We start from the raw sequence: 16,430 nt of genomic DNA on the forward strand, positions 1-16,430 counted from the left end.
TACTCCGTACCATTAGCTGACCGCCGCTTTGACCGCGCAAAAGACAGAATGCAAAGGCACTCTGTCTTTTGCGCTGTGTCCGTTTCTGATCCCCTTTCCCTCCGTCCGCTGGCAGACTTTCCGCCCCTGACCCCCCCCCCCCCCTCCGTTAGCAGAGTGTCCGCTGCCAGAGTTGATGCACGGCTCTCTGGAGGTGGAACTGGACGGCGCCGTGCCGCCCACCTCCGAGCCACTGCTGCGCTGCCGCCTCCTGGCTACCGTCGGAAGGGTAAAGCTGCGCACACGCGTCAAGGAGCCGCTGGAGCTGCGCTGTCGGCCGGCCCAGACTGCCTCCGTCAACCTGCCCATGAAGAACGCAGGTGCGTAGCTGGGGCGATTGCCGAAAGGGGGGGGTGGGCTGAAATAGAGGCATGGGTGTATGAGATAAAACAAGAACAGAGATGGGGAGGGGTTGCTGTATTTTCAGCTGGACGGATTGTCGTATCGTTAGATTGCTTAGTTCTGTGTGAGCTGGCGGGGACGGATGGAAAGGTGTATCTGCCCCCGTAAATCTGTGCCATGCCGCTTAGGGTGTGTCGACCGACCAAAACGAAGAGGTGTCTGTGGGGGTTTGCGCCTCTATCTCGCCGACCAATCAGCGAGCGTGACCTTTGGGCGACCTCGCAGTACCCCGGCCCCGGCTGGCCCTCGACGGCCGGCCAGTCTCGCGCTGACCGCGCTTACGAGAGGTGTGCTCTGTACCGTGTGCGTATGAGAATATAAGATTGACACCGAGATCGCCTCTACTGCGGAGCCGGGACCCGAACAGTGTCCTTATCCTTTTTCCACCTTACTCTATTTTGTGTCGTACCGCCAGATAGCTGTGACGACTCACTTCATCCCTCCCCTCACCCTCTGTAACTTCCCCTCACCTCTTCCCGTGTCCCCAGGTAACATCCCGCTCGAGCTGCGTCTGTCGGTGACCGGCCTGCGCGACTCGGTGTGGGTGCGGCCAGACCACGTCACCGTGCCACCGCGCGGCGAGCGGGACGTGATGCTGACGTTCCAGCCGCGCGACCGACACAGCGGCGGCCGCGGCCAGCTGCTGCTCACCGTGCAGCCCGACGGAACCGTCTACGAGGTGGACATTGTCGGTAAGACGGCGGGGAGAACCATTAACAAGGACGACGGTGAAAACAGGGCGCCTGGGGCGATTTGATCAAGGTTCGTGATATTCACACGTGACGTTTACCATGTAGAAGGCAGACGGAGGGGGAGAAGTTCCAAATGTCACGTGACTAATTATATGCCCTCCGGCGCCCTGTTTTCACCGGCGTCCATTAACAAGGTGGTTCTGACTGCATGGGTTGGGTATTTGTCTTGGGTGCGCTGATTGGGGTGTCGTTGGAAAGGCCGATTCCATGGGTATCAGAGGTGGGTGACTTTGACTTAGACTTATTTCGTCGACTCCATCTAGTAGCTGATGAAGGATCATTTCTGATCGTCTTTCAATTATGTTGGCTGTCTGGGTGAGATTTCATATCTTTTTTCCCCGACCTTCGATTTCTGAAAAGATCTGCGGACGTTTTATAGTACGCTTGATGTAAATATTGCAGTAATCTGGACTGAAGTGGAGGCATGTCCTAGCGAATGTTATTATTGAGCGGTTGATCATATTCTGCCTGACTAACGCCGGTTGCGAGTTGCGACCTCCATGATCACGTCGGAAAGCTACAGAACCTCAGTCTATAGTCGCTGAAAGCTAGAAAAAATAGCAACATTTCCTTCTACACATGTCGGTGCGAGTCTCTCGTTTGACTGACCATCCTGGTCTCTTCTTCCCTCTAGGCGTGATCGGCGACTCTCGAACCGTGGACCGCCTGAGACCGAGCTCGCCGGAGATGAAGTCGGCCCGCCGACACTCGAAGACCAGGAAGCGGCGCTCCCCGTCCTGTTCACGGTCCGCCAGCAGGTCAAAGAGCAGGTGAGGAGGTCACCGAGGGGTTACAAGACGGGTGCGAGGTCAGAAAAGGTCGCAGAGTAGGTGAATGAGATGGTGCTTGACTGTTTTACTCGTGTCTGAGCGAATCGTATTGATATTGGTGGTTAATCGCCCGCGAATGCGATATTGGCTAAACGGCATCTTGGCTGAAAAAGCGCTTGTGAGTTGTGTACTTATGCTGCCGCTGAGTCCTCATGCGGTCAGTGACTCCCGTATAACTGTGTGCGTGTGTCACAACGGGAACCCCATCTTATAGCCGGAGTGGGTGGCGTTTTGAGTGTGTAGCGTCAAAGTCAAAGTATAACAACATGAATCGCAAAACGTATCGCGAAGTTTAGCTGACGATGTTTTGCGCGCTCTTGTCCGAACAGATCAGCCAGTCCGCGGCCTCCGCTGGCCAGCGGCAGGGGCGGCGGCAGGGACGGCCACTGGACTGAGGTGCGGGACACCAGCGTGCAGACCAGTGTGCTGGCCCTGGCACCGGCCGGAGACGGGCCCGCCGCCGCCGCCCCCGCCCCCGCCCAGCCGGCGCTCCGACAGCCGGCCGAGCCGCCGCCGCAGCCGCCGTGAGTGCTGATGGAGTGTAATCGCCCTGTGGTGGGCGTCCCAATGCTAAGCCTCATGTGGTGATCGGTTGTGTTGTTCAACGGGAAAGCAATTCTTAACAATGAGCCCTACGTCTTGGAACGATGAAAGCGTGTTAGAATTTACGATGATCGTAGCAAATATTTATGTGTTTCTACTTTCTTATAACATATCTGGCCGGATGTTTCATTTTACCGTGTAAGAAAAACATTGTACGACTATGAGCTGTCTAGTCTATCCCAGGTCTATCCCTAAGTCCGTCTACTTGACCCCATCATATTCTCACCACTCCTTCACTGTGCTCCCCGGCAGGAAGTCGCACCGAGTGGCGGCGCCGGCGCTCCACAGTAACAAGCGGCTCCTGCTGTGGACCGGTGTGCGCCGGGGCCGGCCCGCCGCCCGCACCCTGGTCCTGAGGAACAGCTCAGAGACGGACGGCTTGTCGCTGCGACTAGCCATCGTCAACGGGCCGCAGTTCACGGTGAGAGGGCGCCGCGGCCTCAGTCGGTTGGATGGTATCGGGTGACAGACTCAGGGTGGGCTCGGGTGACGGGTTTTACAGTAATAAGTTCACGTACAAGGAGAAGCTGCCTGTTGATTTGTCGGCCGCCGAGGAGATAGAGTGCAATTTCAGTAGTTTTGAAACTGGAGCAATATCGTCATTAAAGCATTTGTAAAATGAGTCAATATGAACTCTTTTAGACAATGCGAGTGCTCTTGCTCTTGACAATGCTCTTGACCGCCTGTAGCCACAGTCTTTGTCCACGACCACAGCTTACCTAATTCTCCTGCATAGAACCATGCTCCCTTTCTCCCTGTCTAACCCTCCCCGCGGTATCCGCTCGCTCCAGTTCCGCATGTTTGACGAGGAGGACGGCGGTGGCGGCGGCGGCGGCGGTACCACTACCGAGCTGCACCTACCGGCACGCTCCGGGCGCGAGGTCACCCTGGTCTACCAGCCCAACAAGGTCGAGGTGACGGCCGCTGCGCTGGTCATCAAGCCCGTGGTGCGGCAGCGCGGCGCCGTCGGCAGCAAATTCACAGTGAGTGACGAGATAGAATGGTGATCTAACGGTAATATTTTGGAAGGGGTGGTCGGTAGTCGGTACCTACATTGGACTGTAGCTGTTTGTTTGTTTGTTTGTTTGTTTGTTTGTTTGTTTGTTAGCTGTAGTTGTCAGTTCTTCGAGCTCGCTGCTATGTAGCCGCACGTGCTACTCGAATTTTCATCGACCCGTGCCGTCATTTCCATCCCTAGGACATTAAAACCCTTCTCCACGCTGCAATGCCTGATCCGGACCGGGCAGAAACTTAATCCCATGCGGGCGGCTCCCATTGGAGCGCACCGCAGCTCCTAAGGGAGCATACCCGTAGCCGGGTGCAGAGAGTGCTTGGGGGGGGGGGGGGGCTGGTCGGCCTGTCCATTTGGACGGGCTCAGCCCCGGTGACTCTCTAGGGTGCCTGCCCAGACCAATGTCTCCCCCTAATTCCTGTCATCCTCCCGGCTCTACAATGGTCTAAATGGACCGGAAGGGCCTAACCCAACGAAACAAACAAACAAAATCGAATTTTTATTATTTATTTTTGTGAGGCCATCCTCGGACTTTTATTTTTCATCTTTAGCGTTTCCTGCGCTCCGTCATGACTTTCCTTCGTCGTTCTCCGCAATCAACACAGAAAGATGGAGCTCTTATTCAGCTCCTCCAGTTATACATACCCGCGACGAGTCCTCTGCCGACCTCTGGCCTCTACTGACTTTCCTCTTACCTTCCCCGCGCCCCAGATCCCGCTAGTGGCCTACAGCGGCGCCTCGGACGTCCAGCTGAGCGTCTCACTGGAGAAGGGCCTCCAGCTGGGTGAGCTGTCGCCGGGAGCGACCGTGCGCGCGCCGCTCACCCTGACCAACGTGGGCGACCGACGGGCCTTCGTCACCGTTCTGGCGTATAGAGGTGAGAGAGGAGCGACCGTGAGAGGCGTGAGCAAGTGAGCGAGGTGAGAGGCTAGAGAGTTGGGAAGTGAGTGCAGTGGGAGGGAAGCACTGATCATTGTGGGTGGTGAGGGGACAGGAAGGTTAGGACGATATATGCGAGGTAGGAGATAAAGATAGACGTGGTGCGGAAGCGAGTGAGATGAGAGAAAAGCTCTGAGCGTATGGACAGAATGAGAGTGCTGCCAGCGGATTTTATCCTTGGAACTGTTGTTTCCGAACACATCTGTGTCCCCGTCTACCTGTCTACCGCAGCTGACTTCTCTCGCTCCCGGTCTCTCACGCACCCCGGCCTCCCGGCAGACTCGGAGTGCCAGCACCCGGCAACCTCGTCCGAGTTCAGCGCCACTCCGGCTCGCGTCTCCCTGTCGCCCGGCGAGGTGCGTCAGGTGGCGCTGGTGTTGCGCGTGCTGGCCGACCAGCCGCCGCCGGCCACGCTGCGGGTGCTCAGCGGTGACGAGCTGCTTCGACAGGCCATCGGACAGTGAGTACCGACTGGGTAGAGGGGGATGGATTGGACGACTGCTCCGGCAGTGACTGCCGACAGAGTACCGACATGGTAGGGGGAGGGGGTGCTTGTGGATCGGGTGGCTTCTGTCCGTTTCTAGTACTGGCGGCAGACTAGGGGCGGCCTGGCGCGCTGGCTAAGCTGTGTGGCATCCTGACGTAAGGCATTGGTCTTGGAAGTGCGATGCGATGGCGGTATCAGCTCAGACCGTCTGTGTGATAAGTATCACATTACTGGCGTGTGGCCGGATGTGTTTCGTTCAGTGAAAGAATATAAAACGATTTTCATACCGCTTACCTAATTAAGCGTTTCGTTAATTCGTAATCGCATTTTGTCGATACCCGCAAACAAATAACAACTGACCCGTTGATTCGGTCTCCCGTTGACCTCTCCCCGTCCCTCAGACTGTCGAGCGACCAGCCGCTGTCGTCCCGCCTGCCGTCGCCCGATGGCAGACTTTACCATCCCCCCCCCCCCTCCTCGTCAGGCTGTCTAGCGACCAACCGCTGTCGTCCCGCCTGCCGTCGCCCGGTCTGATGGCTGTGGATTTCACCAGCCCATTCGAGGGAGAGCAGGAGCCGGCGCCGCTGGAGATGGAGGCGCTGAGGAAGCTGCCCAGTGTGGCAGACACGTTCTTCAGCTGTATGAGGCAGACCCGGCTGCCCATCAGAGGTGAGTCGGGCGGAGACAGTTCACCCAGTGCTCAAACAGTCTCACTCAGTCTACAGTCTACACTTTTGGTATCTATAATTAATGCCATTTCGACTTTGCCTGATCTGATGTGATTTTGTATAATCTATAGTCTTACCAGATCTATGATTTAATCTGGCCTAACCTGTTTCTACGGACAAGCTTTGACCCGACATTTTCTGTCATCACCTAGTCTCTTGACCTCTGACCGTGCCACTCACACCTTCCGACCTCTGAACTGACCTCCATACTGTCCCGACCTCTGCGCTGCCCTGACCTCTGCGCTGCCCTGACCTCTGCGCTGCCCTGACCTCTGCGCTGCCCTGACCTCTGCGCTGCCCTGACCTCTGCGCTGCCCTGACCTCTGTGCTATCCTGAGCTGACCTCTGCCCTCTGTTCCAGCCACGCTGAGCTCTCGCGCGGCTCCGATCGACTGCTCGGATGTGTTCACCGTCCTACACGCTGACGATACGATGGCCAGCATTTTGAACAACACCTCCTTCGCCAACGTCACACGGTGGGTGGACGGGAGGGGACTGCGCTTCTCCGCTGGGGCTGGAACGATAGATGCGCGATTCATGCACGCTATGATGTGTGCAGGTTTTTTTTTGGAAAGTGCTGCCGTAATTTTTTATTGCCGTTTTATGGAATGTGTATTGAAAGGAATAACTGGCGATGAAATGAAGTACGAGACCCGCTCAAGGGACAGTGTGTCAAACTAATGATTTGTGAACGTTTTGTGGTGTAACGGTGACGTTTTTCCTGTAATCAGATATGCCTAATGTTTTTAATTTGATCGCTGTAGCCGATTTGCTCGCCTCTGCACACTGGCATGTTCATCCGAGTGTTGTGAACATAGCCCTTTGTGATAAGAGTTGGCACCTGTAGCTCGTACTCTCACGTCCGGTTCTCTATTCAAACCGTGCTTCGAGCGGCGCCCTGTACCTCAGTGTCTGTCTGTGCCCTCAGGGAGACCCGCCGGCCGGTGCCTACCTCAGTGGCCACGGCTGTCACCCGGGCTGCCCCGGCCCAGCGTTCCTGTCACACGGAGCCGTCACATGCCGCGGCTCAGAACCACCTGAACACGGTGAGAACAGTGGAACGGATCATGGACTTTCAAATGAACACCGGGAGTTTGATTGGGTCTCTGTGTGTGGGATGCCGTGGGAGGAAGTAATACGTAATCTGTTCCGATTGTGTCGACATAATGCCGATAAGTCACTGCCGGGCTGTGTGGAGGCCATGGAATTCAGCAAATCATCTCCCATTTGTGTCAGTGCAGTGTCTGACGTCCTATTGTGCCCTCCCGGTGTCCGTGTATCTGCTGACCGACTGACTGACCGCTCTCCGCTCCCGCACAGAGCCAGCGACCTGTACGTCTGCCCGCTCCGGCGCTGCGCGGCCCTCCCGTCTCGGAGGTCTCGGTCGAGTCGGGTCCGGTGGGCGCCGAGCAGCTGGCGCCTCCGCCACCCATCCTGTCGCCCCCGTGCGGCGGAGTGGCCGGCCGGCCGGCGCCGCTGCAGCTCGCCTCCGACCAGGTGACGTTCCCGACCACTGCTGTGGGACAGCGCTCGGCGGCCTCGCTCGGGTTCACCAACTCGAGCGGTGTGGGACTGCGCTGGACGCTGGAGGCACTCGTCAAACCCTGGATTCAGGTTAGTGGCCAGGAACAACTGGCACCACTTTGCGCTCTGGGAGTCTGTTTTTGGCCTGGCAGGACGCCAACTTTGTATAACCAGCTGCTTTTGACTGATTCTGTCGACTTAAGTATTTCATTATTTATCCGTGGGACCTATAACATATGACATACAAGCAAACCGTTTGCAGCACTCTTATGTAAACGCCAAGCATAATCATCATCATTCAGTTATTTGTGTAGTGATTTGACCGACCGCGCCCAGCCGTTATGTGATCCGACCTGACCCGCTGACCTGACCTACGGAGCTCTCCGTGCGCCTGTGACCTGACTCTCTGACCTGAGTCGCAGAGCACGCCCTTTGCCTGTGACCTGATCTGCTGGCCTGACCCTGTAACCTGTCCCACAGAGCACTCCGCGCGCCTGTGACCTGACTCAGGTGGGCGGCGACGTGTTCCGCTTCCACCCGACACAGGGCGACGCGCGGCCCGGTCAAACCGTGTCACTGGCGGCCCGGTTCAGCCCGCCGGCGGCCGGCTACTTCACACAGACCTTCTACCTGGTGACCTCGGCCGACACTGCGCCGGTGTGAGTGCTGCGTGCCTACAACGAGGGAGTCGGGAGGACTATCATGGGGACTGGGGAGCGAGGAGGATTGTGGGGAGCCAGGGTACAGGGTACGGGTTTCACCACAGGGTACGGTCGACCTCGGCCAACACGGCGCCTCTGTGAGTACCGTGAGCCGGCCGAGGACTGGTAATGGCGAGCGGGCCCGGTTAGGGACAGGATACGGTCGACCTCGGCCGATACGGCGCCGCTGTGAGTGCTGGGTGCCGGTTCCGGTCAGAGCAAGGGCGGCCTGTTTGGAGCTAGGGTTACAGGTGGCATTCAGTCAGTCTCACGCGTGTTAGGTGCGTCGAGTTGTCAGTTGTCTCACCACGTTCAGTTGCCTTACACGCTTTTGGCTACTTTATTTGGCCAATCCTTTATTTTGTCGTAATATGTGGGTGTTTTTATTTCCAATGTCATATTTTAGTGTCTCTTATCATGCGTGCCCTTATTCCGGTCCTGCCTGGTTTGTTGTTTGTCATACTAGTCGCTGTCTCTATTCAGATAACACCTGGAGTGCACTCTAGTAGCTCTCTCTCCCGCGGCTGAACTAGTCACCCCTACCCATCTACCCCACCTCCAGAGACAGCAACCAGGCGGTGCAGCCGTCCTGCCTCCTGGTGCGTGTGGCCGGCCAGGCCATCTCGCCAGCGGCGGCGGCCGAGCCCGAGAAGTTCCCTCTGAGTGTCGAGCCCGACACGATCGAGTTTCCGCCCAACGAGCGAGCCGTCAAGCTGGCCATCAGCAACCGGACGCGGCTCGACTACGAGGTATGGACGCACCAGTGGCAATAAGCTCGATTATTACGAGCGAGCGGAGCGAGCGAGTTCATACTGAATTAAGGGAAAATCCTGAGTATGAGCGGCCGGCCGGCCGGCCGGCCGTGGGGACGCTCTTCAAAAGCTAATATCTTAGGAACGGGACATCCGATTGACAAGCGGTCTTCTTTACTGAATGTCACTTGGACGTAAAAGTTCTGTGGTGTGATGGCCACCATGCGTTCTTGCCAACCACCGCACGTGGCGCGTGGTAAAGTTGGACATTTTTTAAGAACCCCCAAAATTGCAACCTCAATAACGGCACAACGACTGGGCCGATTGGGCTCAAATTTGGTACACGGTTGGGGACCAGTTAGTAGGGTGCCGTGCAAAAGTCAGTTTGGACCCCACTTGCACGTGCGCACGTGCAGAATGCCGCTTCCAGATCTCAGGAACGGCTGGGCCGATTGCGTTCAAATTTGATACACCGCTAGCGACCGGGTGCTTTGTACAAGCCCGTTGGAAGTACCCTCTCGCCCTTCCGCACGTGCAGGGCTCACTATCTCGCTCGCTCGTTCTTCGCCCAAAAGGCGTTTTACTGGTTTGGATCTGGATGCATGATTCTTTGACCGTAAATCCAGCCTTGCATCTACCGGTAATTTCAAAAATAGAACGCAGACTAGGCCGGATTAAATCTGGCGGTTGAGGGCTGTGTTCTTGGGACATGCTAGAACATTATAGCAGGGAAGCTTGATTGATAATTGACTGCCATCGACGTATATATCTGCTGATGTGCTGAGCTCTGAAGTATGTTCACCTCTGGCCGCTTGGCCGCGTCTGACCGCTGAGTTGTACCAAGCTATGACATGCCGCCCGCTGACACCCTCCTCTCCTCCCTCAGCTGGACCTACACGTGTCGGGACCGTTCTCCGTCAACCACGAGCGGATGTTGTCGCGCGCGCGGCGCTACATCCACCTGCCGGTGTTCTTCCAGCCGCCGGGAACTGGCGTGTTCACCGGCCGGCTGACCCTCAGTCTGACACAGCCGTCTGGTACGGCACCGCGCTGCTTCCATGTCACGCTGCTGGGAGAGGTTCCCTGAGAACGGCCGCCGCCGGCCGCAGAGGAGGGGTTCTGTGATAGAGCGGCGTGTGCTGGTGTGCTGGACGCAGCGGGTCGTGGTGGGGAGGTGACGTGATCGTGGCAGTGTGACGTTAGCGGCCATGGCCGTATGATGTCGCGTCAGCGGGCATAGCCGCATGATGTCGCATCAATTGGGATAGTCGCCAGCCATGTCTTCCCCTCACCACTGGTGATAAGGAGCATTTAAGTCCAGTGTTGTCGGACTCGCTATGCCGTCCATATGATTCTTCTCGCGGGTTGGAGCCAGCTTCAACGTCGCTGTCCAAGACTGTCATTAGCTGGTGGCACCGTGGGCCAGCCGCAGGATAGTCGATAAACGGAGGACATAAGTCACCGAGACTGTGACTCCCTCCGAGGTGTCCACCCCGGGCTGTGTCGCCCTCTGGTTGTTGAGATTGCGGAGGTCCGGACCGTGCGGGCTCCGGCGGCTACTGCAGATCTGTGAAGTCAGGGATGGACGTAACACTAGGGACCAAGCGATGAGACTTTCACAAGCTGTGAACCGATTACTTATAATAGCACTGCCGCGCCGATATCGGGTTTTTGTGAACTGATTAGTTGACACTCTCACACCTATGTAATTATGCCGGCTCGGAATAAGTCTATCTCTCTGTGTAGCTTGTAATAATCACGATGTCTTGACATATCTTAGCTATAACGCGGCATGGAGGGAAAATCGGGACAGTTTGAGCACGTCATTGTGAAGTTCCTGAGATTAGAGCTTTGTGATGAGTTGGTACCGATGTGTGCCCGAGACTGTCGGTTGTTCCCTTCCCTTGTGCCTTCGCTTTTTGTTTGTTTCGCGTTTTTAATGTGGCATTTAAAATAAATATATTTGTGGAAACGCTTGTTCACAAAATCTGTTCTTCAATGACTTCATTGAAATGAATGAATTTAACAAGTCACAAACATATTTGAGTCCAACGATCATTGTTACCACGGTTATAACTCTTTACATAGATAGGTTCGAAATACGAGATTTTAGTTCGAATGGCCGCGTCTTACGATTTGTTCGATATGCGCGATGTTTCACGCCAAACGTAAGCTATCGCGGGGTGTTGAACACATGGTATGTATGTATGCGTGTGTCTTTTTTAATAGCTGTTCTTGGCGACCTAGTATGTTGGAAAGCCTTTCTTACGACCTAACCCTAACAAACAAAAGAAGAGACGGTATTTCGGGTGGAATGTTGCCGATGCATTTCACCACGGCCTATACCGAACAGGTGTCGCCTCTCTCAGTTTCATGCTTTCACTCTAATTAATGTTGATTTTTACATTTCTCCTATCGCTCTGCATTCTGCACAGCGCTCTCCAGTCCCGTCAGCATTCGAGCGAACCCGAGAGTGACAGCCAGCTACCACCGTAGCGGCACGGCGCGCGGCGGCCGACCAACAGCTGACTGGCTGCCGCGGCCGCCGGGCCGGAGGCGGCCGCCGGCGAGCTGTTATTGTACACCGCCTTGTTATTGTCGTTTTTGTTCCGCCGACCTGTTTGGTAGTTGTAAATAGAGTAAACAGCATCATTACATCTTGGCTTCGCCCGGCGTTATGGTCGTCTACTGAGGCGCACAGAGTTATGCGTAAACACTGGTCTGCAACGAGCGTGGCGAGCGCCGGCGGCCGTGCGCGCACGGAGGGGTCGCCGACTTGCGCGGTGCGCCGCCGCGCGCGGCCGGGGCGGGCCGGCGCCGCCCGGAGAAACGTCCGTCCCCGCCCGGGCGGCGGCGGCGGCGGGGGCGGCCGGTCAATGCCCGGTCGCCGGAGGCGGCACCTGTTTTCGTCCGCCGCCCCGCCCGCCGCTCGCTCCCCTGTTTGTCAGCCCGAGTCGTCTCGGCGGCTGCGTAACGGCGCTGCTCGCCGGTATGTGCGTCTGCTGAAAGTGCGTGGATTGTGCGTGGTTTTTCTAGGTGCGCCGCTTGGGAACAGGGGAGGGGAGAAAGAGGGAGGGATGGAAATTCGAACTGGGGATAATGAGAAGGACTGATTACAAGAGCCGAGGAATGAGGAAGGAAGAGATGAGAGATGAAGGAAGTAGACGATCGAATATAGAAGTAACGAGAGTCAAAGGGGAAATCGGTAAAGGAGCTAGAGGGAAAGGAACAGTACAACTGGGAGATGGAGGGGAAAGGCGATCGAGAGAGAGGGCGGAGGGAGAGAGGGAAGCGCCGACTGCCGAGTTGTTTGCGTCGCGCCGGCCGTTGCAGCCGCTGCAGCGCAGCCGACTGCATTCCATCGATCCGCTCGCGGCGGACCGGGCAGATTTCACAGTCGTAGTGAGCTGCGACGGCGAGCTGGAAACAACCGGCATCGGGGCTTACAAGAACATAATTGGGCTTACCTACCAACTACGGAAGCATTGTTTATTGTGACTTACAGGGTGTCCGGAAAGTTCTGGCGCTTTTCAACATTTTCTAAAACAAATGTCATTGGTTCATAGATACTCATTAATGGATCAAAACAGTGACCAGGGACAGCAAGCCACATGCTTCCGCTACGTGCTCATTGAATGTAACCACCGTCGGCGCCGACGACGGCCTCGACGTAGGGGAGGAAGCGCCTGCGGGTTTTGACGATGTGGGGCGTTGCCATTTCCTCCCATGCTGTCATGATGCGAGTCTTCAACGACTCCAGGCTGGGGTGAGAAATGGCCTAGATCCTGTTCTACAAAACGCGTAGCACGCCTTAGTCGAGCGGGTCAGGTTAGGAGAATAAGGCGGCCTAATCTCATTTCGCCACGGTGATCTGGCCCGGCAAGCTCCTCTGTCAAGTCGTCTTGACCCTCGGGTTGATGTGGCTGTCCAGGAACCCCTCGTGGACCAGCCTGTTATTCATTTATTCGACATTGACGAAGATGATGGGACATTTTCGTCAATCAGACCCCCGCAGTTTCTTCGATTGCCGCGCTGAAATGCTGCTCTGTTCTCTGCAGTTTTGACATACCGCGGTCGTACCGGTCTGAGGATATTTTCTAAGGAATTCCCGAGTCGGAATAAGCCTCTACCTGCTAAACCATTCATCGAAAAACACCGCATCGCCCTGCAACTCGCGCCTCGTTCAAGGCGCACCCGGCCGCCGCGCGCAGGCATTCAGCGACAAGGCGCATCTTCGCCCATCTACCCATCACTGAAAACGATTTCAAAGTCATATTTATACGACCCCTAGCTTAGCGGTCAACGAGGGGTCATGTCTGTGGTGATTGGCTGAATGTCCAATAATCACAGCGCGCGTTAGACGGCGTCCAAAAGAAGCGCCAGGACTTTCCGGACACCCTGTATTGTTCGCTCCCATGGCTAACAGCAGAAGCACGCAGATGAGATAGCACGCAAGAGCCTCTGCCGATGTTTTGTTTTGAGCACTTCAGTTAGGTTTGACGTAATGACATGATGTGGAGATGGAATTAAATTGATGAAATACTAGGACTTACTCCACAAGGAGATCGAATGGGTCGGAGCGCTTTCAATATGTATTATACATATCGTCGTCAGCGAATCAATAACGGGTCGAATCGAGTCGGGTATCGAAGAGGTTCGGGAGCTGCGCGGCAGAGCGATCACATACTATTCGAATTATGCATTAAAGAGAATAAAAAACACGTGAGAACAATCATGATACACTAGCTGCTAAAATGAATTAAAATGGGGTGCTAAAATGCATAAATGGCACGTATAAAAGTACAATAAGGGGGGGGGGGGAAACAGGATACCTATGGTGATAAAGACTGAGTAGAAAAGGGAACAAAGACTATACAAAACTGAGTGCAAAAACTGTAAAAGGACGAGTACAAATATAAATACATACAAAGGCCGAACTAGACGTAAACACTACTGACAAAAACGGCGGATTATCGGCAGCCAGCGGTCATGCAGCAGGGCACCCGAGTTCCTGTTCACGTTTGCGTCATTCGGCGACACCAGGACGGCTTCACGCCGACCAACAGTCCGAATATAGGCCGATTCCAGGAGAAGTCGCATCTGGTGATGACTGGCTCGATTCAAGATCTTGATGGCATCGAAAGCAGGTGAGCAGTCTCTATGGGTACTGAAGGCCGATGTATTGGCTCTCGAGCGGACTGCTCCAGTCCAGCTCTCCCGGTGTTCTCGGAGTCTCGTGCCCAGCTCACGATCTGTCTCGCCGATATAGACCATTGGGTCACCGTCCACTTGGCAGGAGCACTCGATCCGATAGATGACGTTGCTCTGTTGTAGCTTAGGCAGATGGTGCTTAGCCTTGCTGCAGAGCAGCGAGCCGATGGTGACTGAAGGCTTGGAGACGAGCTGGATCCCGATCTTGCTGGCCTCCCGTTTGAGTTGGTAGAACAGGGGGCCGGCAAACGGAACAGAGACTCGGACAGGCGCCGGGTGTGAGTTCGCGCTAGGTGGCGCTGGTAGGGCCCTTGCCTTCAGTCTGAGATCGGTCCGAGTCTTCTGAATGGCCGAGTCGATGAATGATCGTGGGTAGCCATGATGATGAAACTTCTGGCGGATGAAGTCGGACCGATCTCAGACTGAAGGCAAGGGCCCTACCAGCGCCACCTAGCGCGAACTCACACCCGGCGCCTGTCCGAGTCTCTGTTCCGTTTGCCGGCCCCCTGTTCTACCAACTCAAACGGGAGGCCAGCAAGATCGGGATCCAGCTCGTCTCCAAGCCTTCAGTCACCATCGGCTCGCTGCTCTGCAGCAAGGCTAAGCACCATCTGCCTAAGCTACAACAGAGCAACGTCATCTATCGGATCGAGTGCTCCTGCCAAGTGGACGGTGACCCAATGGTCTATATCGGCGAGACAGATCGTGAGCTGGGCACGAGACTCCGAGAACACCGGGAGAGCTGGACTGGAGCAGTCCGCTCGAGAGCCAATACATCGGCCTTCAGTACCCATAGAGACTGCTCACCTGCTTTCGATGCCATCAAGATCTTGAATCGAGCCAGTCATCACCAGATGCGACTTCTCCTGGAATCGGCCTATATTCGGACTGTTGGTCGGCGTGAAGCCGTCCTGGTGTCGCCGAATGACGCAAACGTGAACAGGAACTCGGGTGCCCTGCTGCATGACCGCTGGCTGCCGATAATCCGCCGTTTTTGTCAGTAGTGTTTACGTCTAGTTCGGCCTTTGTATGTATTTATATTTGTACTCGTCCTTTTACAGTTTTTGCACTCAGTTTTGTATAGTCTTTGTTCCCTTTTCTACTCAGTCTTTATCACCATAGGTATCCTGTTTCCCCCCCCCCCCTTATTGTACTTTTATACGTGCCATTTATGCATTTTAGCACCCCATTTTAATTCATTTTAGCAGCTAGTGTATCATGATTGTTCTCACGTGTTTTTTATTCTCTTTAATGCATAATTCGAATAGTATGTGATCGCTCTGCCGCGCAGCTCCCGAACCTCTTCGATACCCGACTCGATTCGACCCGTTATTGATTCGCTGACGACGATATGTATAATACATATTGAAAGCGCTCCGACCCATTCGATCTCCTTGTGGAGTAAGTCCTAGTATTTCATCAATTCAGTTAGGTTTATTACACTTTATCTCAAGGCAATGATAAAAAAGTATAAGCATTAACAAATTCAAGCATCATATTCATCAATGTAGTAAAAGGTGCGCTTAAAATATTGCATTCCAAATTGAACGTTTTAGACGCGACATTTGACTGATAAGACGTGAGGACTGAGGGTAATGTGGTAGGTAATGCATCGTCAATAAATTTTCTGTTTCCGCGTACCTACAACGCCGCCAATGGGCAGCAAAGGCAAACTGAAGTCCAATTGATCAAGTGCATCAGTGGTCACTGGTCATGCCGTCATCGTAGGCGTGGGTATTATCAGGAATCAAAAGCCAGGACGTACAGCACAACGCTAAAGTAATGTGTGGAGTTTTACCAATCTCAACGGATGACTTTGACCGACGATTTTTAAATGCGAACTGATTGAACAGAAGACGTCAATAGATAAAGTTGTAGCTGCAAGGGTGAAGACTGAAGATACATGTAAGCTACATTTAAAGTCTCGTTGCAGTCTGGCTAATCGTTCCTAGGCTTCAGAAGCAGAACATACCCATGACTGAAACCACACATTACTTCTGCTGTGGACTGTACGGTGCGACCCACGAACTCCATTCAAGTTAGTGGTCGTCCAACTCCCGTGTAGTGTGCGTGTTATGTCGAGATGTACGGAAATGTGCGTGCAAAACGGCGTCCAAATAAAAAAACAAAATAAATTTAAAAAAGTAAAAGCCCGTTCAAATACATTATGCAGATGTTTGACCCTGGTCATAATCTTCAGCGGACTCATTTCACGAACTTAATTTCGATTCCAGGTTAGATCCGTGAGGTTCCAGAGGCTGTTCCAATAGCGCAATGCTCATAAAAGTGGCATCACTGATCACATTCATACTGCTAGCCGATATTATGGGATGCGAAGGGTACGACAGTGGCTAGTGGGTTCACGGCGCCCCGCATTTCTCGGCTAGGTCGTCACTATTGCGGCCAGGTACCAAAGTACCCGTACCTGTACGTTAGCAGAGCTTCCTAAC

At 54.7% G+C, this 16,430-nt stretch overlaps 1 protein-coding gene across 1 annotated transcript; it reads left to right on the plus strand.

The window, feature by feature from the left end:
* Positions 1 to 156: 156 nt before the first annotated feature.
* On the plus strand, positions 157 to 10,741 carry LOC122365596. Its single transcript, XM_043336943.1, has 15 exons — positions 157 to 359; positions 930 to 1,133; positions 1,828 to 1,963; positions 2,353 to 2,547; positions 2,879 to 3,047; positions 3,418 to 3,609; positions 4,350 to 4,515; positions 4,857 to 5,037; positions 5,549 to 5,733; positions 6,154 to 6,268; positions 6,721 to 6,838; positions 7,113 to 7,406; positions 7,797 to 7,975; positions 8,580 to 8,766; positions 9,656 to 10,741. The coding sequence occupies exons 1-15, from the start codon at positions 176 to 178 to the stop codon at positions 9,854 to 9,856; spliced, it is 2,706 nt and encodes a 901-aa protein (XP_043192878.1). The 5' UTR covers positions 157 to 175; the 3' UTR covers positions 9,857 to 10,741.
* Positions 10,742 to 16,430: the final 5,689 nt, after the last annotated feature.

The sequence above is a fragment of the Amphibalanus amphitrite genome, unplaced genomic scaffold (assembly GCF_019059575.1).
Source record: "Amphibalanus amphitrite isolate SeventyFive unplaced genomic scaffold, NRLGWU_Aamphi_draft 000750F_arrow, whole genome shotgun sequence".
Lineage (NCBI taxonomy): Eukaryota > Metazoa > Arthropoda > Thecostraca > Balanomorpha > Balanidae > Amphibalanus > Amphibalanus amphitrite.